The sequence below is a fragment of the Lagenorhynchus albirostris genome, chromosome 5, assembly GCF_949774975.1.
Source record: "Lagenorhynchus albirostris chromosome 5, mLagAlb1.1, whole genome shotgun sequence".
NCBI classification, from domain to species: Eukaryota; Metazoa; Chordata; class Mammalia; order Artiodactyla; family Delphinidae; genus Lagenorhynchus; species Lagenorhynchus albirostris.
The window spans coordinates 93231306-93258318 of NC_083099.1; the positions used below are offsets into that span (position 1 = coordinate 93231306).

General features: G+C 36.0%; 1 protein-coding gene across 1 annotated transcript in view; it reads right to left on the reverse strand.

Moving 5' to 3' along the window:
* ALCAM (activated leukocyte cell adhesion molecule) overlaps positions 1-27013 on the reverse strand; it is a 201360-nt gene that overhangs the window by 58728 nt on the left and 115619 nt on the right. Inside the window, exon 2 of the mRNA XM_060150652.1 lies at positions 597-697. Within this exon, the coding sequence (XP_060006635.1) occupies positions 597-697 (101 nt within the window). The remainder of the gene's footprint in view (positions 1-596; positions 698-27013) is intronic.

Below are 27013 nucleotides of genomic sequence, written 5' to 3' on the forward strand. Positions count from 1 at the left end.
GATATCTACCCTTCATTTCCAGACCTATCGGTACCTCGATACCTGAGAAAATATGATTTTGCTACCTGCAAAAAATGAGTAAAATCAGCAATGTTAAATTTTAAAAGGACCTACCACTTCGACTGAGTTCTAAGACCAAGTACCAGTAACAGGCTTCTAATACTGATGACTAATTTTCAGTGAACATTTGAATGCTCTGGCTTCTGGTGCATCTTGCCTTTGCAGTAACTACACCAAACAAAACATGAGTGTGTAGAGAAAGGCTGCCATCTTCCACTAAGCTCTGTCCTATACTCCACTGATTTTACCCTGGAACTCTGCCTTTTCTTCTGCCTCAAACACTTCAGGGTGAATCTTCAGACTAATTTGAGCTAAGAATTACCTGTTTATTGGCTTTATTTTAAAATAGCATTTGTTATGTAAGACTTAGGGATTATTCTTTTGAAATATTCGACACATTAATTTCACCTTTTTACATTTATATCCACAGTTGAATATTGTCATTACGTTAACTTGAAATTCACATCTACTCACAGAAGGAATTTTCTTTCAAAAACTAGAGGCAATTAACCAAGTCCAAGGTAGGTCACACTTACATATTTCCATTTGCCAAACATGAGATTCTGAGGTACACTGAGTCGGCAAGGCATGACAATGGTATCTCCATATGCTGAGTTTACAGTATACCATCCAAGACCTTTAGAAAAAAAGGAACACAAGAGAGAGAAGAGTTTAAATGTTTTCTTGAAATAAAGTAAATAACTTCAGTTCAAGATGCATTTCTTTTTTTTTTTTTTTTTTTTTTTTTTTTGCGGTACGCGGGCCTCTCACTGTTGAAAGGCCTCTTCCGTTGCGGAGCACGGTCTCCGGACGCGCAGGCTCAGCGGCCATGGCTCATGGGCCCAGCTGCTCTGCGGCATGTGGGATCTTCCCGGACCGGGGCACGAACTCGTGTCCCCTGCATCGGCAGGCGGACTCTCAACCACTGCGCCACCAGGGAAGCCCCAAGATGCATTTCTTAATGAAGGTTATGTATTATAATTTTATCTTAAATGACATAAAACAAAGTATGTAGTTAGAACATATTTCCTATAAATATCAACAGCTCTTATTTAGCTACTAAGGCTTCAAATGTCACATAATTCAAATCTATAAACCTCTCAGTTTACCGAGGAATAGATAAGTAGTATATGCCAAAGGAACAGTGTGGAATCTGAGGGTTTATTTTCACCTTCACTATATTTCATAAGAAAAAACTTCACTATATTTCATAGAAAGGTGGGACTATACAAAGAGATTAGCATGCTTAAAATTCTCAAAACTAGCTTTAAATATGTTTGTTTTTTTCATTTGAAAATATTGTTAAGCTTAAATTCGGAAAAATTTAAAAACTATTAAAAACTGAGAACTAATACATATAAGACCACAACTGAATCTTAAATATAAGTGGCAAAATGAGAATGAAAATGGCCTGCTTTACAGTATTAATGGTTAAAATACTAGTTTTCATTTTAATTATACATAAAATATTAACAGGAAAAGAATTTGTAAGGAATTCCCTGGCACTCCAGTGGTTAGGACTCCACGCTTTCACTACTGAGGGCGCGGGTTCAATCCCTGGTCGGGGAACTAAGAACCTGCAAACTGGGGATCCCCTGGTGGCGCAGTGGTTGAGAGTCCGCCTGCCGATGCAGGGGACATGGGTTCGTGCCCCGGTCCGGGAAGATCCCACATGCCACGGAGTGGCTAGGCCAGTGAGCCATGGCCACTGAGCCTGCGCTCTGGAGCCTGTGCTCCGCAACAGGAGAGGCCACAACAGTGAGAGGCCCGCGTACTGCAAAAGAAAAAGAAAAAAAGAACCTGCAAACTGCGTGGCAGCCAAAAAGAAAAAGAAAAGTATTTGTAGTATGAAATTTCTTCATGAAGTGATTACACTGTTTTTTGGGTAGACAATCCAACTTAAGCAATAGTTTGCTACTAAGGTAAAGAAAACTTCCTGGTCTTATTTAATTCTTTATTGAAAAGAATGTGATGATCAATAATTAAATTATCAACAATACCCACATTTTTGCATATGTATGTAACATACTATTCAAATCTGTATATATTTATGAAGTTTAAAGAAACATAGGCATTTAACTTGGCAATTGTATAGTACTTAGGAAATATATCAGATCTTTTTACCTTATTTTGTTTACGACTATCTTCAAAGTTAGATACATTTACTATTAAATACCTGTTAAGATATGTCACAGTTGGATACAGAGTGTTAAGGGGCTAACTTTATTTTAAACTGAAAAGAAAAAGAAATGATATTTTGTCCACCAGGTGGTGCTAAAGTGCAAAGCTAAGGCAATTTACAACACATGAATAAGACCATCTTATGACTTTCTGAAGAAACAAGATACGGTGGATACTATCTCTGTTACCCATCAACCACAACATATAAAAATTTCATATAGGGATAAAAATCATTAACCTTAGTCAAGAAAGAAAAGGTAATAAAATTCCTATTTTAAAATTCTGTCAATTGAGGAATCTACTTTCCTCTAAAGCAATTTTGCTCCAGTGAACAAAAGCATTACAAAGAACACAAATTTCATGTAAATATACTGCACAACTACTTTCCAGAATTTTTAACGTTGTTAAAATAAAGAATACAAAGTATAAGCCATGAGAATGTGTTTTTAACTTGCTATTAGAGACAAAATTTTACTAAAATTTTTATTACATTCTGTTTTATAATGAAAAATTACTGGGTGGGAGGGAGGGAGACGCAAGAGGGAAGAGATATGGGATATGTGTATATGTATAACTGATTCACTTCGTTATAAAGCAGAAACTGACACACCATTGTAAAGTAATTATACTCCAATAAAGATGTTAAAAAAATTACAATTTTCCATCAATAATGTTTAATTGTTTAGTGTCCACCATACTTTAAATTCCTTTTTACTATAAATCATTGAAGAGCATAAGACTATAAGGTCTCTTCAGCCTTGTTAAAATAAAACTTGTGAGGATTTAGATATGTGGTGGCAGACAGGCAAAGTGATGACAGTTAAGAAATTGTTTTATTTCACAATATAGTACTTGTTTTCTACAATACTTTGGATATTAAATATGGAACTTGTATCATGTATTTTAGGATCTGTTCATGCAGGTTTGTCAAACCATGGAAACCATTTTGTGATTTAATATTTTGTTTTTTTCATCAATATATAGCAAGACACTTGAATATGTAATGACTCTAAGATAATGTGAATCTCTTCCTAAATTATGGTAAGACATGCACCTCTAATTATCTACTATAATTATAAAAACATACCTTCTTTTGACAACTGACACTGCTCCCATGAACTCCATGGTTCAAGGAGTGAAACCAGTTTACACAGCTTAGGTACCAATGAGGTGAATCCTTCGCTAGGCACAGGGAAATAAAAAATTCCTTTTCCAAAAAATGTAATGCTTTGCTCTTTCTTACAGACCATTTTTCTTTCCTCTTCTCTAAAGAACTTTAATATACACCAAATTTTATAATTTTATATTTTACAATTGATTTAAAAATTTAAAAATTTTATAATTTTTATAATTGATTTTAAAGCTGTATGACTTCCAAGTACATAATGTATTAGCATGATGAAAGCACAATCACAGCAGGAAGAGGACCATATATATATATATATTTTAACATTTTTATTGGAGTATAATTGCTTTACAATGGTGTGTTAATTTCAAGTTATACATATGTTCCCATATCTCTTCCCTCTAGCGTCTCCCTCCCTTCCACCCTCCCTATCCCACCCCTCTAGGTGGTCACAAAGCACCGAGCTGATCTCCCTGTGCTATGTGGCTGCTTCCCACTAGCTATCTATTTTACGTTTAGTAGTGTATATAAGTCCAGGCCACTCTTTCACTTTGTCACAACTTACCCTTCCCCCTCCCCATATCCTCAAGTCCATTCTCTAGTAGGTCTGTGTCTTTATTCCTGTCTTGCCTCTAGGTTCTTCATGACCATTTTTTTTTCTTAGATTCCATATATATCTATTAGCATATGGTATTTGTTTTTCTCTTTCTGACTTACTTCACTCTGTATGACAGACTCTAGGTCCATCCACCTCACTACAAATAACTCAATTTTGTTTCATTTTATGGCTGAGTAATATTCCATTGTATATATGTGCCACATCTTCTTTATCCATTCATCTGTCGATGGACACTTAGGTTGCTTCCATGTCTGGGCTATTGTAAATAGAGCTGCAATGAACATTTTGGTACATGACTCTTTGAATTACGGTTTTCTCTGGGTATATGCCCAGTAGTGGGATTGCTGGGTCGTATGGTAGTTCTATTTTTAGTTTCTTAAGGAACCTCCATACTGTTCTCCATAGTGGCTGTATCAATTTACATTCCCACCAACAGTGCAAGAGGGTTCCCTTTTCTCCACACCCTCTCCAGCATTTACTGTTTGTAGATTTTTTGATGATGACCGTTCTGACTGGTGTGAGATGATATCTCATTGTAGTTTTGATTTGCATTTCTCTAATGATTAATGATGTTGAGCATTCTTTCATGTGTTTGTTGGCAATCTGTATATCTTCTTTGGAGAAATGTCTATTTAGGCCCATTTTTGGGTGGGTTGTTTGTTTTTTTTGATATTGAGCTGCTTGTAAATTTTGGAGATTAATCCTTTGTCAGTTGCTTCATTTACGAATATTTTCTCCCATTCTGAGGGTTGTCTTTTCATCTTGTTTATGGTTTCCTTTGCTGTGCAAAAACTTTGAAGCTTCATTAGGTCCCATTTGTTTATTTTTGTTTTTATTTCCATTACTCTAGGAGGTGAATCAAAAAAGATATTGCTGTGATTTATGTCAAAGAGTGTTCTTCTTATGTTTTCCTCTAAGAGTTTTATAGTGTCTGGCCTTACATTTAGGTCTCTAATCCAGTTTTAGTTTATTTTTTGTGTATGGTGTTCAGGAGTGTTCTAATTTCATACATTTACATGTAGCTGTCCAGTTTTCCCAGCACCACTTATTGAAGTGGCTGTCTTTTCTCCACTGTATATTCTTGCCTCCTTTATCAAAGATAAGGTGACCATATGTGCGTGGGCTTATCTCTGGGCTTTCTATTCTGTTCCATTGATCTATATTTCTGTTTTTGTGCCAGTACCAGACTGTCTTGATTACTGTAGCTTTGTAGTATAGTCTGAAGTCAGAGAGCCTGATTCCTCCAGCTCCGTTTTTCTTTCTCAAGATTGCTTTGGCTATTTGGGGTCTTTTGTGTTTCCATACAAATTGTGAAATTTTTTGCTCTAGTTCTGTGAAAAATGCTGGTGGTAGTTTGATAGGGATTGTATTGAATCTGTAGATTGCTTTGGGTAGTAGAGTCATTTTCACAATGTTGATTCTTCTAATCCAAGAACATGGTATATCTCTCCATCTATTTGTATCATCTTTAATTTCTCTCATCAGTGTCTTATAATTTTCTGCATACAGGTCTTCTGTTTCCTTAGGTAGGTTTATTCCTAGATATTTTATTCTTTTTGGTGTAGTGTTAAATGGGAGTGTTTTCTTAATTTTACTTTCAGATTTTTCATCATTAGTGTATAGGAATGCAAGAGATTGCTGTGCATTAATTTTGTATTAGGCTACTTTACCAAATTCATTAATTAGCTCTAGTAGTTTTCTGGTAGCATCTTTAGGATTCTCTATGTATAGTATCATGTCATCTGCAAACAGTGACAGCTTTATTTCTTCTTTTCTGATTTGGAATCCTTTTATTTCTTTTTCTTCTCTGATTGCTGTGGCTAAAACTTCCAAAACTATGCTGAATAATAGTGGTGAGAGTGGGCAACCTTGTCTTGTTCCTGATCTTAGTGGAAATGCTTTCAGTTTTTCACCATTTAGGATGATGTTGGCTGTGGGTTTGTCATATATGGCCTTTATTATGTTGAGGTAAGTTCCCTCTATGCCTACTTTCTGCAGGGTTTTTATCATAAATGGGTGTTGAATTTTGTCAAAAGTTTTCTCTGCATCGATTGAGATGATTGTATGGTTTTTCTCCTTCAACTTGTTAATATGGTGTATCACATTGATTGATTTGCGTATATTGAAGAATCCTTGCATCCCTGGGATAAACCCTACTTGATCATGGTGTATGATCCTTTTAATGTGCTGTTGGATTCTGTCTGCTAGTATTTTGTTGAGGATTTGTGCATCTATGTTCATCAGTGATATTGGCCTGTAGTTTTCTTTCTTTGTGACATCTTTGTCTGGTTTTGGTATCAGGGTGATGGTGGCCTCGTAGACTGAGTTTGGGAGTGTTCCTCCCTCTGCTATATTTTGGAAGAGTTTGAGAAGGATAGGTGTTAGCTCTTCTCTAAATGTTTGATAGAATTCGCCTGTGAAACCATCTGGTCCTGGGCTTTTGTTTGTTGGAAGATTTTAAATCACAGTTTCATTTCAGTGCTTGTGATTGGTCTGTTTATATTTTCTATTTCTTCCTGGGTCAGTCTCAGAAGGCTGTGCATTTCTAAAAATTTAGAACCATATATTTTTAATCATTGTATCCCAGGGACAATGTCTGGCATTTACTGGGCATTGAATAAGATGATTTTTCATTTGAATCTTGTGCCATCCTTTCCATTTTGGTTATCAAATTAGCATCTTTAAAAACCAGGGAGAAGTTGACCACACTGGAACTTTGAGAATTCTTTTTCCTACCAAATACTGCAAAGTCTGTCATACACTGTCTTCGATATGTAAGGAACATGGATTTGGGCTTGGATGGCCCTCTCTTACTTGAAGAGAAACAAACACAAAGCCAACATTCTTACGAGTTTATGGATTAAACTACAGGAGAGGACATTTCTCCCTTCCCTTTCAAGAGAAATTAAGGATTGTTTGTGTTATGTGATCTGCAAATGACACTAAGAAGTGACTTTTTCCTTACTTGTGATGAGCACAAAGCAAAGAGTTGTTTTTAAAAGTATTTGAAAATTCATGGATTGAGTCTTGTAGTGACTGCTCGATATCCAAAATTATCAAGGACAGGACCCTTCAGAGCACAGCAAATGCAAGGGAAATAAGAGATCTGACAAGAATGAGGGCAGTAGGTAAAAAGGCAATAGTTACAGATAGAAGCCCTGGTCCACAGACTGAAGGCAGAATACCTGATAATCATTTGCATTATCACTTGTGGCATTAGGAGCCACAGTCATGATGATTTTAGAAATAATTTTCAAGTTTGTTATAATCATCAACTTTCCTCTTCAGGTAAGAGTATAAGGGCTCCAGGTTCATCTGATAGAAAAACTAAGGCTTACACATGTGGGAGGGCTAATATCTCTAAACCCCTAGGGATACAGTAGCTACAAAGACTACTGTGATTTGGTGATGAATTAGCATCCTGATTTCTAGAGACGTCTCAGTCTTTGAGATGAAGTGCCAGGGAGACCCAAAGCACCTGTCAACACAAATAATCCTGTTTATACTTTTCATAGAAGCAAGAGATTTTTATCTTTGAATTGCCAAGTCTGAATCAAATTTAGCCTACTAGAATTCCCCTGCAATTCTCTCCCTGTAATATCAGTTGGTTAATTTATTCATGGTTTTGTAGCATAGAGATTATTGGATACAATTGCAAATACAGAATGCCTATGCTGTCCTTCCTCAAAGAGGCAAAATATAAAATATAGAAGGAAATGTGTGTGTGCACAAGGGTGTGAATTTCTGTGCTATACGTGTTATGTCTACTTGTATATTGTATGTCTTAAGATACTTTAACCTGGGCTAAATCACCTTTTGTATTAAATGTTTTAAAATTTTAACATAGTGTTATGAATTATTATCACTGCTGCTATCAAAATGTCCTGACATAAAGTAAAACATAAATATGTTTGGTAGTGTATATATGTCAATGCTACTTTGTCCCAGCTTCCCCTTCCCTGTCCCCTGTAAAATAGATAGCTAGTGGGAAGCAGCCGCATAGCACAGAGATATCAGCTAGGTGCTTTGTGATGACCTAGAGGGGTGGGATAGAGAGTGGGGGAGGGAGATGCAAGAGGGAGGGCACATGGGGATATATGTATACATATAGCTGATTCACTTTGTTACACATCAGAAACTAACACAACATTGTAAAGCAACTATACTCCAATAAAGATGTTTAAAAAAAATACGTGTTATTTTTGAGAAGCAGTGTGTAATAATTTAATGATTCTTATGAAGAGTTATTAGCTAAAGGTAAAGAACAATAGAACCTAGAAAGGCTATATAGGAGAATTCAGTGGGAATAAAATGAGATAAACACAGCATAAGAATAATCTCTTGACCAAATAATTCTCACACGTAGAATTCTCAGGCAAGTGATCATAAAGTACAAGATAATTATAGTTATGCATTTTATATAGCAAATAATTTAAAGAGGCACTGAAACAGACTGGCAACCTTTTGAAGTTAGGTGAACACTTTATATTTCTAAGTAAAATAATAAAACTGTAATAATTTTGGCAATATTGATGAGAATTCCTTTTTCTGTATAAAGTAATTCTTAAGGACTATCAAGGTCAGAGTAATCATTCTCTTTGCATTGCTGACAACTAGACATTTGAGTTGAGGTCACTTAAACATCAGAATCTGCTACCACGTTTCAAGCAGAAGTACAGCAAATAATATAGAATAATAATAAATATACCAGAATTCATCAGGGTCTACTTTACATGCTGTAATTTAGCATGGTTAATTATTTTTTATTGCACTGATACTTTAAAAGCATCATCATCCTTGAAAGCTTTTTCTCTTTTTAGCTCTGTATCCCTGTTAGGTGCCATAGAAGGGTTAATCACATTATAATTGGCTCAGAGCTTACAACATAAAAACTAAATTCCAGTTCTACAGAAATTTTAGAGATATATTTGTGCAAATGAATTGTTGGGGAGGAAGTGGGTAAAAATGAGAGTTATCCTTAGAAATTACGTTCATATTTATTTGACTGATTTTGACAGATAAACATGCTAGTGTCCTTATTTGCTTTATTAATGAATTAAGATATGTACAACTCTAATTAAAACATGTAAAACATGTAGTGTTTCTCAGTCTCATTACTATTGACATTTTGGGCTGAATAAATCTTGATTGTGGGGCGCTGTCCTATGTACGTTTAGCAATATCCCTGTCTCTGCCCATTGGATGCCAGTAGCACCTTCTCCTCATTATGACAACAAGAAAATCCTCAGACATGACAAATATCCCCTGGGAGGCAAAACTGCCCCCTGAAATCCAATCTAGTTGAGAACTACTGATTTAGACCTTCACTCATTTAATAAAACTGTGGTTTCCAATAAAGGGATCATTGTTGTAAAACAGAATCTTAGTGTAGGACTAAATAATCACTGAATATGAATGAAGGGATGGAGGAAGCAATGGCACATAGTAACACTGGTTATTATCAAATTTGTTTTCCTCACAGAAACATATTATATTAAACTATAATAGGAGGATTGATTTCTAACTTTGAAATATTGGGATCCAATCCAATCCAAGAAATTACAAAAAATATACTGTTTTAGCAAATCTACTTCATATACTACAATCAAGCACAAATTATACCTACTATATATGCTTTCTAAAGTGTACATATCATATATATTTTATTTGATATGATAAAATATCATAGTTCTACTGATAGAGAATAAAGCTGATGCCTTTAAAGAGTCTTCCAAACCTGATTTTATGATTCAATGACACAGTTATCTTATCTCATAATTCCTCCCATAAATTTATTATATGAAACAAGAATTTAAAATTTTTGTCAAGGTCGTGTAATATATAACAAGTAAAATTTGTTTGTGTGTGTCTGTGTGTGTGTGTGTGGTACAAGGGCCTATAATTCCCAAGTAACTTGGACTGCATGGCAGGTGGGAGAAGACATCTGAGGGAATCGAATGTCATTTTGAGAAATACTGAAAACAGTTATTCTATTCCCCCTTTTTTTTTTTTTTTTTTTTTTTTTGTGGTACGTGGGCCTCTCACTGTTGTGGCCTCTCCCGTTGTGGAGCACAGGCTCCGGACGCACAGGCTCAGCGGCCATGGCTCACGGGCCCAGCCGCTCCGCGGCATGTGGGACCTTCCCAGACTGGGGCACAAACCCGTGTCCCCTGCATCGGCAGGCAGACTCTCAACCACTGCGCCACCAGGAAAGCCGCTCTATCCCCTTTTTCATTTTCTCTTTATAAACTTGGGTACTTGGGGGTCAAGTTGGGTTTTTGCTGAATCAGAGGTAGGAATACATTTGTTCAAACTTTACTTTCTACCTTGCCTTTCACAAGTGTTATATATTATAATGTAGGTATAATTGTGTAATGCCTACATATAAGAAAAAGAGTAATTCTTCTTTTCTCTTTCTCTCATCAGTTCCTATAATTTTATAAATGCATTATATTATATCTTTTAGATAAGTGTTATTCCACTGTGGAATAACATTTCGATGGGAAAAAAACATCTTACCAAATTATTATTGCTAGTACTCAGGAATATGTTTTAATATATGTGTTCTTTATATTACTTCCAAGTTTGGCATGTTACTTGGAAGTGCTCAAAATATTTATCTTTTTAGTGATGTATAGGTCAATGTAATAATCCATATTATACCATAGAAGGGAGATCTATAAAAACAATACAATTTTAAAAATACAGTACCAGTATTTGCTGTGCTGAAAATTATCTTCTCAATTTACCACATGCCGCATTATACTCTAAGCACAGAATGATCTATGAGGCTGGATAAGTTACAATTCTTCTCAATTAGTTTAGGCTTTACCCCATCTCTGCTTCATTTTTTATCATTGTTCCTTGGGACCATCTGCTCTGGCTCAATTCCTACATATCCTTCAAGGCCTATCTCAAAAATCATCTATTCATACATTCAAACATGCATCAAGTATTTACTGAACACCTACTATAGGCAGAGTGCTAGATGTTCTTTGTGGGGGAAATATATAAATAAGATACTGAGGCCTACTCCTGAAGGAACATGATGGAATTTGTATGAGCTGCTTATTAGGTAGAGAAAGTGGTATGGCAAAGCAGAGAAGGGAATCACAGCAAAAAGCTTGAGGGTATTGGTTTAGGATTCTTGGAGAAAATTTCATCTGATCTGAACACTGAATTTCTATAAATGGGAAGATGAGAACTACTTCACCAGTCTGTCATAGCCAGGGACCGACCAGGCAGAGGCACTGAGTGATACTTGGTTTTCTCTCTTACGGCAAACTCCATTTTTTTTTTTTTAACATCTTTATTGGAGTATAATTGCTTTACAATGGTGTGTTAGTTTCTGCTTTTTAACAAAGTGAATTAGCTATACATATACATATATCCCCATATCTCCTCCCTCTTGCATCCCCCTCCCACCCTCCCTATCCCACACCTCCAGGTGGTCACAAAGCACTGAGCTGATCTCTCCATGCTATGTGGCTGCTTCCCACTAGCTACCTATTTTACATTTGGTAATGTATATATGTCCATGCCACTCTCTCACTTTGTCCCAGCTTTCCCTTCCCCTTCCCCATGTCAAATCCATTCTCTATGTCTGCATCTTTATTCCTGTCCTGCCCCTAGGTTCTTTAGAACCATTTTTTAGATTCCATATATACGTGTTAGCATATGGTATTTGTTTTCCTCTTTCTGACTTACTTTACTCTGTATGACAGACTCTAGGTCTATCCACTTCACTACAAGTAACTCAATTTCGTTTCTTTTTATGGCTGAGTAATATTCCATTGTATATATGTGCCACATCTTCTTTATCCATTCATCTGTCAATATAGACATTTAGGTTGCATGTCCAGGCTATTGTAAATAGAGCTGCAGTAAACATTGTGGTACATGACTCTTTTTGAATTATGGTTTTCTCAGGGTATATGCCCAGTAGTGGGATTGCTGGGTCGTATGGTAGTTCTATTTGTAGTTTCTTAAGGAACCTCCATACTGTTCTCCATAGTGGCTGTATCAATTTACATTCCCACCAACAGTGCAAGAGGGTTCCCTTTTCTCCACACCCTCTCCAGCATTTATTGTTTCTAGATTTTTTGATGATGGCCATTCTGACTCGTGTGAGGTGATACCTCATTGTGGTTTTGATTTGCATTTCTCTAATGATTAGTGATGTTGAGCATTCTTTCATGTGTTTGTTGGCAATGTGTATATCTTCTTTGGAGAAATGCCTATTTAGGTCTTCTGCCCATTTTTGGATTGAGTGGCTTGTTTTTTTAATATTGAACTGCTTGTATATTTTGGAGACTAATCCTTTGTCAGTTGCTTTGTTTGCAAATATTTTCTCCCATTCTGAGGGTTGTCTTTTCATCTTGTTAATGGTTTCCTTTGCTGTGCAAAAGCTTTTAAGTTTCATTAGGTCCCATTTGTTTATTTTTGTATTTATTTCCATTACTCTAGGAGGTGGGTCAAAAAGGATCTTGCTGTGATTTATGTAAGAGTGTTCTGCCTATGTTTTCTACTAAGAGTTTTATAGTGTCTGGCCTTACATTTAGGTCTCTAATCCATTTTGAGTTTATTTTTGTCTATGGTGTTAGAGAGTGTTCTAATTTCATTCTTTTACATGTAGCTGTCCAGTTTTCCCAGCACCACTTATTGAAGAGGCTGTGTTTTTTCCATTGTATATTCTTGCCTCCTTTATCAAAAATAAGGTGACCATATGTGCATTGGTTTATCTCTGGGCTTTCTATCCTGTTCCATTGGTCTATATTTCTGTTTTTGTGCCAGTACCAGACTGTCTTGATTACTGTAGCTTTGTAGTATAGTCTGAACTCTGGGAGCCTGATTCCTCCAGCTCTGTTTTTTTTTTTCAAGATTGCTGAGGCTATTCGGGGTCTTTTGTGTTTCCATACAAATAATGAATTTTTTTGTTCTAGTTCTGTGAAAAATGCCATTGGTAGTTTTCCATTTTTTATTATAGAAATTTCTACAGATTAGATCTTTTTTTTTTTTTTTTTTTTTTTTGCAGTATGCGGGCCTCTCACTGTCGTGGCCTCTCCCGTTGCGGAGCACAGGCTCCGGATACACAGGCTCAGTGGCCATGACTCATGGGCCCAGCTGCTCTGCGGCATATGGGATCTTCCCGGACCGGGGCACGAACCCGTGTCCCCTGCATCGGCAGGCAGACTCTCAATCACTGTGCCACCAGGGAAGCCCCAGATTAGATCTTTTATCTTCATAAGGAACATGTCCTAAGACTGGCAGTTTTCCCAAATTCATAAATGCACATAAAATTTTCCTAATGAAATGCAATAAACTGTAACACTTTTTTACTTTTTCTTTACTTTCATCATCAACACTAGCATTGGATTCCATTTGGGGTCACTTTTAAATTATAAGCAAAAACTTTATTTAGAGATGATTTAAAAGTAACAGAAACGATTTAATTTGTAGACCCTTATTTTTATTTTTTGAGAAATGCCTCGTGAATTTTACATCAGCAAATGTACAGATTTTACTGTGCTTGTTAGAATTTCTTAACTTAGGATCCATGAATGGACATTAGGGCATCTATGAACCCTCTAAGTTATTTTAAAAACTCCCATATTGTTGTACACTGTAACATCTGTTTTTAAAGAAAGAGAATTCAAAGCTTTCATCAGGTTGTCAAAGGTAACCTTGAATTAAAACATAAAATGTTTAAGTTTCATTCTAAATTGAAGAGAAGTTGTGGAAGTACAATTTGATGGTATCTATCAAATTTTAAAATGCTAATACCCTTTGATCCAGTAATTCTACCACTGAGACTCCCTCCTACAATTAGTTTCGGCACAAGTGCAGGACTGTATATAAAGATAACGGCATTAATTTGAATACTAAAAAACTGGAGGAACCTAAATGTTTATTAATGCAAAAATACAAACTAGAGTGTGTATCCACACAATGCTCTACACAAACCCCCTGAAGAGAAATGAGAGCCAAATACATTGTTTCCTTTTTTCTATATATATTTCAGTGTTTATAATTTTTTGTCATTCATTCATTGGCTACTGAGTGCCCACTTTGTGCCTAGTGCTGTTCTAGGGTGGGCTATCCAAATTGATAAAAGGAAAAAACCCTGCTCTCATGGAGCTTAAATTCTAGACATTTATATTTATTCATGTATTTTAAAGTTTAATTTCTTTCCAAAAGAGGGAAATTATCAGTTTAATTTATCCACTATGTTGCAACCTATTTGAAGGAAAAGCCTACATTTCGCTCATTTTGAAATTCACTGCAGCACCATGAAGGTTGCAGGTGCTCAATAATAATGCATAAAATAAAGTCCCACTGCAGTACACTGAAAGGAACTCTATCAGATCATATTCTCATGGCCCATATTCTTTAGTCTGCATTTAATATTCCAGAAAACCATATACTATTCTTTGAAATTCTAGGGAATCCAGGATGGTGGGGAGGCGTGGCACTGTGGTGATTAAAAATCAATACCTTAACATTGTTCCCTGCCAAAAAGTTATTTTTGCTTTAAAAATATTTTTAATGGAATATAACATAAATGCAAAATAGTGCACTGATCTAGATTTACATTTGAAATGTCACTAAAAGCATCAGGATTTAGGGTTTCTTCGGCAACTCTCCTCACATTCTTTGTTCTGAGGATGAGACTGGGATTTCCAAAAATTTGTCCCACAGGGGAGCTCTGTGTCACCAAGTCCTCATTCCTCAGTGATGAGTTTTTGACTGGGCTATGGGGTCTCTGTCAACAAGCCAAGACACTGGTCTTTTCTTAGGGATAAACTCAAATAAAAACACTTCATGCTCTGTGTGTGTGGGTGGCAGGGGGCGGGGCAGGGAGACTACACTGAACCAGAAATTTCAAATTTGTATATGAAAAGAACAGTATTCTACATTTTATTTTAAAATAGATTTTCATAGTGAAGGAGACTAAACAAAAGAATGTTTAAACATATTTTCCTTTATATTCTACAGTTTACTCATTGTAAAAATTAAAAACATTTATGTATTAATAATTTATGTAACTTGAAGTGCACAAAGTTGACTATTTTCTACTATCATGCTTCTCTCCTAATTACCTAGGACTTGATGCTGTGTCTTTAAGGAGAGTCCAGTCAGACAATTGAACAATGAAAAGAACCAGTAAAATATTATTTTCCTTTTGTTTCTCTCCCCCAATTCAATTTCTTGATTAGTTCTTGCATTGTCTCTAACCAGATCCTGAGGAACCTGGATCATTCGGAACCAGCTTAACCAAAGAGGTAGGTAGAAGGAACTCATATTTGAATACTCCCCCAGGTTAAAATACTGCAAAGGAAAGATGAATACATTTATGCTCCACGTTTAATTAAGAGTATCAGTTCTATTTGAATGGTGAAAAATTACATTTTCCTCTGCATTTTGCCACAGAAGTTGTACTGAAATTGTGAATATGATTTAATTATTTTAGCAAAGACAATAGCTGTACTGTATTCATGAAAACACTATCAACAGGAAAGCAGGCACAACGCTTCACAAATGACTTTTAACTGTATCATCTGAACTAATGGAAACTTTTTGGAATTTAGCTAGAGCCTGTCTTCAGAAAGAGTTCATAGTTATTGTGACATTATTAAATTTGTTTTCTGCAAATAATTGAATGCCATGACAACGAAAAGACCTCTTGATTTGAGATAATCAAAGCTGTCCTTGAAAACACTCCCCAACCCCCAAACAACAAATTCCTAATAGCTTTGATATTCCTCAAAATGCCTTAGAAAAAATATATCACAAAGATTTTTAGTCAATAAGATCATCATTGTTTTCACAGAGAGCTTCTGTTAATAACAGCTTGTGCTAAATTGTATTGCTTTAGCATTTAAAGTAATCAGCAGCATTAGCGAATTTTATCTTATAATTGAGGTAGTGAATTACCGGGGATAGCAAATAAATTGTCAGGGCTCCTCAATGAGCAGAGTAGTAAACTCTTGCTTCTGAATTGGTTGAGTGATCTTGTCCAGTATGCCTGCTTCTGGAATGTTCCCCGTTAAGTATTTAACTAGGTACCAAAAAATGTTTACATGGGTTGAAATAGCTTTTTGCTCTTTTCTTCACATGAATCCCAATTAGCATTGCCTATGTCTCCTGAGGATATAGATTTGTACAATAAAACATAGTAAGTAATAAAGGTTAAAAAGCTATTTAGTAGGTTTTCCCACATATTTGGTGCAGATTGCTGGCTGATTTCCAAGACTTAGATTTGTGAAATTCCAGGCTTTCAACTGACAACTCCCCACAGGGGTTGTAATATAAGTTAAGGTCATAGGAAGAAAATGATGGCTTTCTATGGCATTTTCCCTTTTTTAAGAACTAAACTCAGCTTACTATGAAATCTAGTTTCCTAGTTCTGAGGGGGAAGGAGAAATAGAAACATTCATCCAATATAATTTTTGAAAGAGATTAAGAACACAGGAAAGATAAACTTTTCCTTAAAATATTTAAAAGTAAAACAAATAGTTGCATAACAGGAAACAGAATAACCTCTTATATGAAAATGAAATAATCTTCCAGCCTTAAGAGATTTTGTGTTGCCTCAAGGACCAGGTAAGCATAGAAACCGGTACCCATTGTAGCTTGTCCACAGTGGGAACTCAATGGTGTTGCTCTGAAATGCATGAACTTAGACAATACTGTCATCTATTAATATTAACTTTTCATAGATGCCACTTTCCCTGGCAGTCATTATTTTTAATTGATGAGTGGGAGGAAAAGTGGGAAGGAGAACAAGATAATTTAGGAAGGCAGTGAGTAGGAATAAGAAATATAGGAAGCTGTATTGAAAGGTAGTTTTATCATTTCTAAGGATGTCAGAATGGAGGAATGCTTTTAAAGATCTTTTAAGATCTGGACCTGAATATGCCTCTAGCTTTGAAACTCTCCCTTACTCCCAAAGATTTTAACTTGCTGAACACTTCGTCTTACACCCTCAGAGGCCCATCGTAACTTTAAAATGTGCCATATCTTTGCTCTGATTTAGGAAATGGTTTAATAATCTGCAGGATTTCTGAAGCCATCATGGACAAAGTGGCAAAAAATAAAAACCAAAAAGCAACAACAACAACAAAAAACATCTAGAAAGGGAGAACAAGTTCTTACAGCAGGAAAATGGCTCTTCTGCATTCAGTTGGTTTTCTGTGCTTGTTAAGGTTTGCATCATATCTCACCTGCCTGTTTCACATTTTCATATTCTTATATAAGCATCAACTAAATAAATGCTTTCTCTTTATTATTCAAGCGAAAAAATGTTTGTGAAGCGTGATGGACATTAAAATGTACCTCACAGACCCCCCAAATGCTGGGAATGTACCAAGGACCCCAACTGCTGCACTCTAATCCATCACCAAGTTTGTTTTGAGGCCACACTTTCCAGGAGTTGTTCCCAGCTCAGGACTGAGCACAGCAGGGATACTAAGGCAGACAAGGTTCTTCCCTGAGGGCTGGCTATGGCTCAAGGACTCCCTGCCAAATCTTCTTTAGACTGCAGGACAGTCTAGGACGTGTCCATCCAACCTTCCATCCCTTTCTCTTTTCCTTTGACCATTTTTTTTGGGGGGTGCACCATGCAATATGCAGGATCTTAGTTCCTCGACCAGGGATCGAACACGCGCTCTCTGCAGTAGAAGAGCAGAGTCTTAAACATTGGACCGCCAGGGAAGTCCCTCTTTTCCTTTGAAAAGATTTATAATGCCATCTGACATATCTTCCAGCCCACTAGCTCCTCCTCCATTGTTTTCTCACATTGATGTTTCCCCTAATACAATTCTGGCATGTTAATCCATTCTGGTATAATATCTGCTTCTCAGAAGATCCTAACACATGACTGAAATTAGAATATAACTATATTGACCCTCCAGCATCAGTAGACTATTGGATTCCAGAAAATTCAGATCGCAATAGAGATGTAGTGAAAAAAAGAAAAACCCTACAGCTTGATTTAGTAAGGGGTTAGCCAAATTAAAAGTAAAAATACACTAGAACAATAATAGTAATAATAATGGACATTTTATGGTGCTTATAGTTTGCAATACTCTTTTATGTACATTGTACATTTTTGCATTTGAGTCTCACAAAAGCCCTGTATGATGAGCAAATAAATGTGTGTGGTGAACAGATATTATGATGCTTCCTTTGACTGATAGGACACTGTTTGCCCTGCAAAGCCAAGAGACTAAACTAACAACACCAAGCCAATACGTAGTGGAGCCAGAGCTCAAAATTAATTCTCAACTCAAGTCCAATACTCATCAAAATGATGACATGTTCTTATTTCATTTTAAATTGTGGTTAAGTTAGGAATATTGTTTGAAAAGTATTAAAATGTTTTCCATATTTAGTATTAAATAAAATTTCCATATTTAACATTAAAAAACCTATAGATCAGGAGGACTAGAAAGAAAATAAACTATTAAGTTTGATCACCTCTTTCTCAGTGGGATGTCATGTAGCAAATGAGCATTTATTGCCAGGAAATATACAAAGTCCTGTCCACGATAGCTCATCTGATTCTCAAAACACAGTAGAAAACTGCAAATAGCTGAGGAGGTAGGCATCTTTCAGATAAGGAATCAGAGGTATAACAAGGCTCTTTAATATAGACAAGGCACACAGTTGACAGGCAGAGTAGCACTTTATGCATTTCAAACACCCAGCACTGTAGAGATAATACAGTAGACTACCAAGAAAAATTTATTGGATGAATAAAATGAAGGTTAGGATTCAAATCAAGTCCTTCTAACTTCAAAACCTATACCTTTCCTCTCCATCAAAAATACTTTTCACAATTACAATTTTTAGGTGAGTTGAAAATGTAAGTTCACAAGAAAACCTGAACATGAATGTTTATAGTAGCTTTATTCATAATTGTCAAAATTTGGAAGCAACCAAGATGTCCTTCAGTATGTGAATGGATAAACCAACTGTGGTACAGCCATACAATGGAATATTCAGCAATAACAAGAAATGAGCTATCAAGCCATGAAAAGATAAAGGAAACTTAAATGCACACTGCTAAGTGAAAGAAGCCAATCTGATTAATATCCTGTATCAATCTGTATGACTCCAACTATAGGATAATATAGAAAAGGCAAAGCTCTGGAGACAGTCAAAAGAGGGGTTGCCAGGGGTTTGATGGGAGGAAGGATGGGACAGATAGGCAGAGCAGAGAATGTTTTGGGTAGTGAAATTATTCTGATACGATAATGGTGGATACAAATCATTATACATTTGTCAAAACCCATAAAATATATAACACAAAGAGAAAAACCTGTATAACTTATAGATTTTACTTAATAATGTAGCAATATTGACTCCTCAATTGTAACAAATGTGCAACACTTATGCAAGATGTTAATAATAGGGAAACAGGGATGGCGAGTGTTGAAGGAGTATATGGGAACTCTCTACTTTCCATTCAACTTTCTTATAAACCTAAAACAGATAAAAAATATTCTATTAATTAAAAAAACTGATACACATAGTTTCTTCAGCCTATGGAATGCATTCTCTATTTAGACAATCTAATCTAAATTCTCTTGGTTAAGATGGAAGGAAGGACATAAAATCTTCAAGGGCAAATCTTTGCATTTACCAGCAAAGGTAATCTCCCCAGGCAGATCTCTGCAGGTGCTGACAATTCCAAGACCTCTGCTGAACGGTGTCCTGGGTGGCCGTGCTGCAGCCCAGCAATTGCTGTTTTATGATTATGTTTCCCACATATTCCCAATCCTACTGAGGTGCTAATACATTGGTTCATCTTTCCATTTAAAAGAGACAATGTCTTTGACAATTTGTTCATGGTTACTGCTCAGGAAGATAATGACACTCAAAATTTCCCTAAACTGCATATTATAATATTACCTCTTTGGCTCTGCTATTTTTAACAGCTTTTAAAGACAATAGTGTCGTTAAGGTTAGAAAAAGTTCACCATTCCTACACATTAAAAGAATTCCAGGTTACAGAGATGAGCTGTAAGAGGGTTAGCAAGGCTTCAGATTGTATTATGCCTTTTGTTTATGAATCTCATTTAAGTTCTATAACTGAAAAAAGTCCTAAAGCCTCCCCCCACAGGAAGAAATTACTTAAAAAACAAACAAACCGAATAGGAAAGATTGAGATGCTTAGACGGTGTCCCTGTCTGAAAATCTAATGGCAAGTTTCAAGTTAATTCCCCCTTAAGAGTTCTGCCAAAACATGCTGTACCTGTGCGTTCTTCAGCCACAATTCTATCACTCTGTGTATATACAATAGATGATAAAGAAGTCTCTGGAATCAACTTTAAAACGTTTTCTTCTTTATCATTTTTGAATTTCCAGCAGCCTCAACATACAAATATGATTATTGGTGCATGTTCAATCTTTCTGTATATATTAAATACTTTGCAGGTAATCAGTATGATTTTAGAGTGTGTTATTCAGAAATCCATTGATTCTTAAACCTCTAATTTTAAAAACTGGAAGCTATACTACAAACTAAATTTCCAACCCAACATCTTACTTAACAGTCACCTGGAAGTGTGCTATTTATTCTAAAACCTTTATAGCTAAGACAATTTATAATGATGTATGTGGGAAAGCCAGTGCAATCTACTGAAAATGTAAAATTGCACGTGCCTGAAGAATAGTCGATAGTAAATATGGGTTAAACATTTATCCAATATTGTTGATGTAATTGAGAAACTGTAAAAGATATATGCTAAACTCCAAGAGCCACAGGATGTATCTCAGTATAAGTTTTTAATTACTGATCTGTGCTGTATTTTCCTTAATTTTTCTAAGAGTTTTTTCTATAAGCTTTTGAAAATAAAATTTCCCTTAACCCAAAAGATTCTATTTCATAATAATTTAAATACATTGCGCCATAAAGCAATCGGTTGGCTACAGTATGTCAGATACTATATTCCTGTTTGGCACACAAACATAAATAAGTTATCTACTCAAAGGAGATTAAAATCTAGAAGAGGCAACAGACGAGACTGCATGGGTATGATTCCAGCCCTGCTACTAATAAGGTAAGTGACCTCCAGAGTTACTTGACCTTTACGTGCTCATGTTTCCCAACCATTAAATGGAAGATAACAACAGTATCAACCTCAAAGAGCTATTGTGAATATTAAATACATTAATATGTATAAGCTGCTTAAAAGAATACTTTTCATACAACAAATGCTCAATAAATGTTAGCTATTATGAAAAGATGCTCAACATCATTAATCGTTCGGGAAATACAAAGCAAAACCACAAGATAGGGCTTCCCTGGTGGCGCAGTTGTTGAGAGTCCGCCTGCCGATGCAGGGGACACTGGTTCGTGCCCTGGTCTGGGAAGATCCCACATGCCGCGGAGCGACTAGGCCCGTGAGCCATGGCTGCTGAGCCTGCGCGTCTGGAGCCTGTGCTCCGCAACGGGAGAGGCCACGGCAGTGGGAGGCCCGCGTACCGCAAAAAAAAAAACCAAAAAAACCCCACACAAGGTATCACCTCACGCCTGTTAGGATGGCTCTTACTAAAACAGTCAAAAGGTAAGTGTTGGTGAGGATGTGGAGAAAAGGGAGTCCTTCCTTCTACACTGTTGAGGGGAATGTAAATTGGTACAGCCATCATGGTACAGTACAGATAAAAATAGAACTACCATATGATCCAGCAATCCCATTTCTGTGTATATATCCAAGGAAACAAAATCACTATATCTAAGTTATATTACACTCTCATGGTCACTGCAGCATGATTCACAGTAGCCAAGATATGCAAACAACTTAAAGGTCCATCAACAAAGAAAATGTGATATAGGCACATGAACACACACACACACACACAGACACACACGCACAGGAATGTTATTCAACCTTAAAAAAGAAGAAAATAAGGAAATTCTGCCATTTGTGACAACATGGATGAACCTAGACATTACACTGAGTGAAATGACAGACGCAGAGAGACAAGTACTGCATAATCTCATTTATATGTGGAATATATATATATATATATATATATTTTTTAAAGCCCAACACATAGAAATGGAGAGTAGAATGTGGTTGTCAGGGCTTGGGGAAGGGGAGATGGGGAGATATTGGTCAAAGGGTACAAACTTTCAGTTATAAGATGAGTAAGTTCTGGCAACCTAATGTACAGGTGATTATAATTAATAGTAATGTATTGTACACCTGAAATTTGCTCAGAGTAGATCTCAAAGTTCTCATTATCCCCCCCCCCACCAACATACAAAGAGAAACTATGTGAAGTGGTGGATACACTGATTAGCTTGAACGTGGTCATCACAATGCATATGTATATCAAAGCATCACGTCGCACACTTTGAATATATACAATTTTTATCTGTCAATAGTATCTCAGTAAAACTCAAAAAATGTTAGCTATTATATCTCTGTCTTTTATTTAGTGGAATTAAAGAGATTATGTGCCAAATGTTGCAGGAGCAGAGGAGAGATTAATGGATAGACTGAAGAAGGCTTTACTCCAAAAGGACATTCATAATGACCTCCACAGACAGGGATTTCAAGTGAAAAGGAGAATGAAGGAAAGTCCACGCAGATGAAAGGCTAGGAGCAAGAGGCATGATCTCGTTCAGCCAGTGTGGCTGAGACTTAGGGCATGTGAGAAGCAATGGAAGGAAACATAGCTGGGAAGGTAGCTTTGGGAGTGGTACTTGGAAAGCCCTTAAATAACCGCTTAAAGAATTTGGGGTTTTATCCTGTAAGGAATGTGGAAGCAATAAAAGGTTTTTGGTGTATTTTAAGGATGGCAGTGAACTGGTCAGATTTCTGCTGTTGAAAATTATCTTTAGCAGTAGTGTGGAGGATGACCAACTGGATAAGGGACTAGGGGAGAATAACCTTGTTAGAAAGTTAAAATGTTAGAAGGTCATGTAATCATAGCAAAATAGGGCCAGGGAATGAAGAAGAGAAAGCACAGTGAAGAGGAGACATTTCCAAAGTGGAGTCTACGTGAGCTTCAGTAAGTGTGACACATCATGAGACTACAAAGTTCACATTTCCCAACCTAGCTGAGTACACTGTTCACGGGAAGAAAAGCTAATACTTCGTCTCTGTAGAAGCACATCATGCACTGTGTGTGAAATCACACACTCACTAGGCAAATAGGAAAGCAGCCTTTTAGTGTTAGCTCTTTGGAAACAACTTGAGACTAAATAAGCAGAACAGTCCAAAGCAAATATTAACTCTGGTGATGTTAGGTGCCTGGATTTCTAAATGCAAATTATTAATGTAACATGCATTTTGGTTTTAACACATGCAAGCCCTTTTTGGTTATCACTGCAAAATACAGAAAGAAAAAAGCCCAAGGTGCTGGAACTTAAATAGTCCTAAAGAAATCTTGCTGCTTTTTAAAGACTTTGTGCTTACCAGTTAGCGCTTTGATGAAAAAAGCACAAAAATGGAACGTAAAAGAAAAAGACCTACACTATTGTGCTTTTTAGACACCACTAATTTTTCTCTTTTAGAGCAGTTTCTGAATTCATTTGGGACTCCAGAAGTGTTTCTGCAAGCACAGATGACTGGATCAAGGACCTCATAAAGCTCTGATATAAAGTACAAAGCATCGTACTATTATTGTTTAAACATTCCAATTCAAGTGATAGTGTGACCAAAGATGGTTACCAAAGGCTATTCCTGCTAACTTTAGTTAACAGTAAATTTCAGTCTTGACTTGATGTACAATGTCCCTCCCACAAAGGGAAAGGGTGGAAAATATTACTTATCTATCTTTCAAAGAGCTCTTTCCAAAGTCGCTGGTAGCTGGGAGTTAGCAGCCTCTGCTGTTGTCTTTCTTTCCCTGCTGTACAAAAGGGTAATTGAGCAATCTGTGCTCTGGTCTGCCGGGAAGTCAATCCATCCAACTAACCTGCACCTGCCTGGCTAATGTCCTTTCTCTTATTCACGATTCAGTTGCTTTTGTGTGCTCTCCTTAAATGCCCTGACTTTAGGAAATGATTTCCAAAATTATGGCCTCAAGACCCCAGGATCATGGACTGTCAAGTCCATCCAGTTTTTCATTCTTAAAATGTCTGCCATTGATGTTATGTAGATGATAAGAAAACTTTATTAAAAATTCAGTATAAAATATCAGTTCTGCAACTCATAGCTGAAAGAACTCTGGTGTAGGAGTCTAGGAACGTGAGTTCTTGTCTCATACTTACCTCGAAATCATTGAGAACTTGCTTTCCTGGGCCTCCATTTATTCATGTATAATATGATATAAAACAAGGCTTAAATATTCTAGGATTAATATTCCCCTATATGAGAAAAGCATGCAGTTAATTTTCAGCTGGGATTTGAAGCCATATTACTTTTGTGTCTGGACTGGCAAAATCTTAAAGAAAAAAGAGAACATGTCAGATTTCTTATTTTTGCTGTATAACTTAATTTGCTGTTGGAGTTTCCAATGAATATTTTGGAAACTTGACACTGAACAAAGTTTGGTTTTGGTTTCTAACTCTGTATGAATTGATGGGTGTTTTTAGATGTAGCTTGAGTTTGCTTTAGATTGGTTACCACTATCACTTAAGAATTATTAAAAACTTTTATTACATTGCCTCAGCACGTAATATGTTTTAAGTATTGACATATACCATGTTTTGTATCTCTTTAATAGTACTATCATAATAAGCTCATGAGGTTAGAAAGTGTTTCAGAAAATTCTGAACCAAGCATAGAATAATTTTGTTTAAATATGGAGCAAAATGAATTAATATTATTTTATCTTAATTACTTCCATTATGGATAATAAAAAATTAATTGCCTTTCAAAATTAGAGTAGTACTTCATAGATTCAGTATTATTTAGATATAATTTTCTAGATAATTGAAATCTAACATCTTATCGACCATATAGCTTTTAAATTTTTAATTCTTTTAGATGGATAACATTTGTACAACATTGCATTTGTCTTGACTTCAAATTATATGATAATACCTAACATTTATAGTGCTTAAAAATGCACTTTCCAAGAACATCATCTCTTAAACCAAGTATCATTCAGAATATAAATGAACTTTCTTGTGATAATTCAGTTATTTCTACAAGCATATACTGTGCTATAATTCAGAGAGGATCTTGGGAACTACTGAAATGACTAAACCTATTTGCCAGTATACTAAAGAGCACAGCCCAACAGGATTTGGACATCACTATGTTTGTCTGAAATTATTTATCTTTTCTCTCACTATTCCTGTCAGTTGTCACTCTTGCTAATGATAACAGCTCACATTTGCACGGTACTTGAGAGCCTACAAAGCACTTTCCCATACATTGCTCCATTCTGTGATTGCCTCCTAGTCCCTTTCCAATTTGCCACCAAAGTGCCAGGCCTTTGAAAACAAGATAATCAGACTTAAAAAGAGATTCTATTTAAAGAGTAAACAACCTCTGAGTGAGGGTCCCAAGGAGTTTCCTAAAAAATAAGGTTTAGATCATGGACAACAGCATTTATTTTGGCTGCTCAGAAGCTATGTGTTTCGCACAGATTCTTGGCTGGGCTCTGAATGGTTGAGGTTGGTGGATAAGAAGCCTCTGGCTCTACAAAATATTTCTGTTATTGCACTTTACAATGAATTGTCTAGTGATTTAAAGACACTGCATATTGGAATGAGAAATAACCTTGGAGATTACTTACTGCAGGTTACTCATCATATAACTAAGGAGGTTGAAGACCAGAGAATTTTTAGTGCTAAAGGCAGAACTGACTTAAGGAAACAATCCTTCTGACTCTCAATCAATGTCCTCTCTATTAACACGACACCATGCATTTGTTCTAAATGACCTTGGTATTTTTAAGATACTGAGTTTTTGGAAGTTTGGCACAAGTGATATGATGAAGATAATATATTTTCAAGTGTATGTACTATGACATGCACTGAAGCATGTAATAGAACGACTGCCTTTCCCGCTATTAAACTGTAAATATTTTATCAGTATTTTCTCCATAGTTTCAAAAGTTGAAGAGAAAACATTTTAAAAGAGATACTGATTTTTTAAAAATGTTATCTGACTACTCCCCCAACATACAAACCCTGTATCTTGAAAATACAAAATCCTAAAAAGAAAAGAAAAAAAAAAGGAAGGAGAGAGGGAAGGAAGGAAAAAAGAAAGAAGGAAAGGAGGGAGGAAGGAGGAAAGGAAGGAGAAGAGCTGGGGGAAATTAAATCATTCTTTGCATATTAATATTAAGGAAGCTTAGCAATTTTTGTGTTTCAATAATTTTCTCCTATCCTAATATTAACTATAATTAGTTTGTGGTTAAATCAGCATAGGTATTTCAATTACCTTTCTGGCAGCAGGGCTAAATTGGTCACTTCTAAGTGATGGTGTGTGAAAAAACTTACTACTATTCCCCCTAAATTCTTCACTTTCAACTAACCAACACAATTAATACCAAACATTTTGGTGTTCAAGTGAATGACAGCTTTGACTTAATATGTAATTCTTCTTAGGGGCTGAGAGTAGGAAGAAAACAGTTGCCTAATACAAGCTAGTTCATTCTCTTGTTTGTCAAATGACCACACTGGAATAGAAGAAAAATGGAGCAAGGGCTTTTAAGATTATAGTATTTCATCTCAACAAAAAAATGCATAATGAAATAAAAGTAGTCTATATATCTCACTGTAGAAAAGCCAGATTTTTAGGTTTTTATTACCTAACAAATTTGCGCCATGTTTATACTTAACGACAACAAAAAATGAAGTACACTTTTCCCCTTAGTTAGGAGAAATTGGCTTTGAATATTTGCAGATTTATTCTCATGACAAATTTATGATGATTCACATATTTAGCTTTGGGAGTAGAATTCTAGGGAAGAAATTCTACTATCAATTAATGTGGAAACTGTGCTGATAAATCAAGTATAACATCTAAGAAATAAATTGGAGGCTTTTAATTGGTCGATATGTGCCCTAAACAAAACCTATAATGAGGACCCTGAGTAGACTGTGAGTGAAGCCA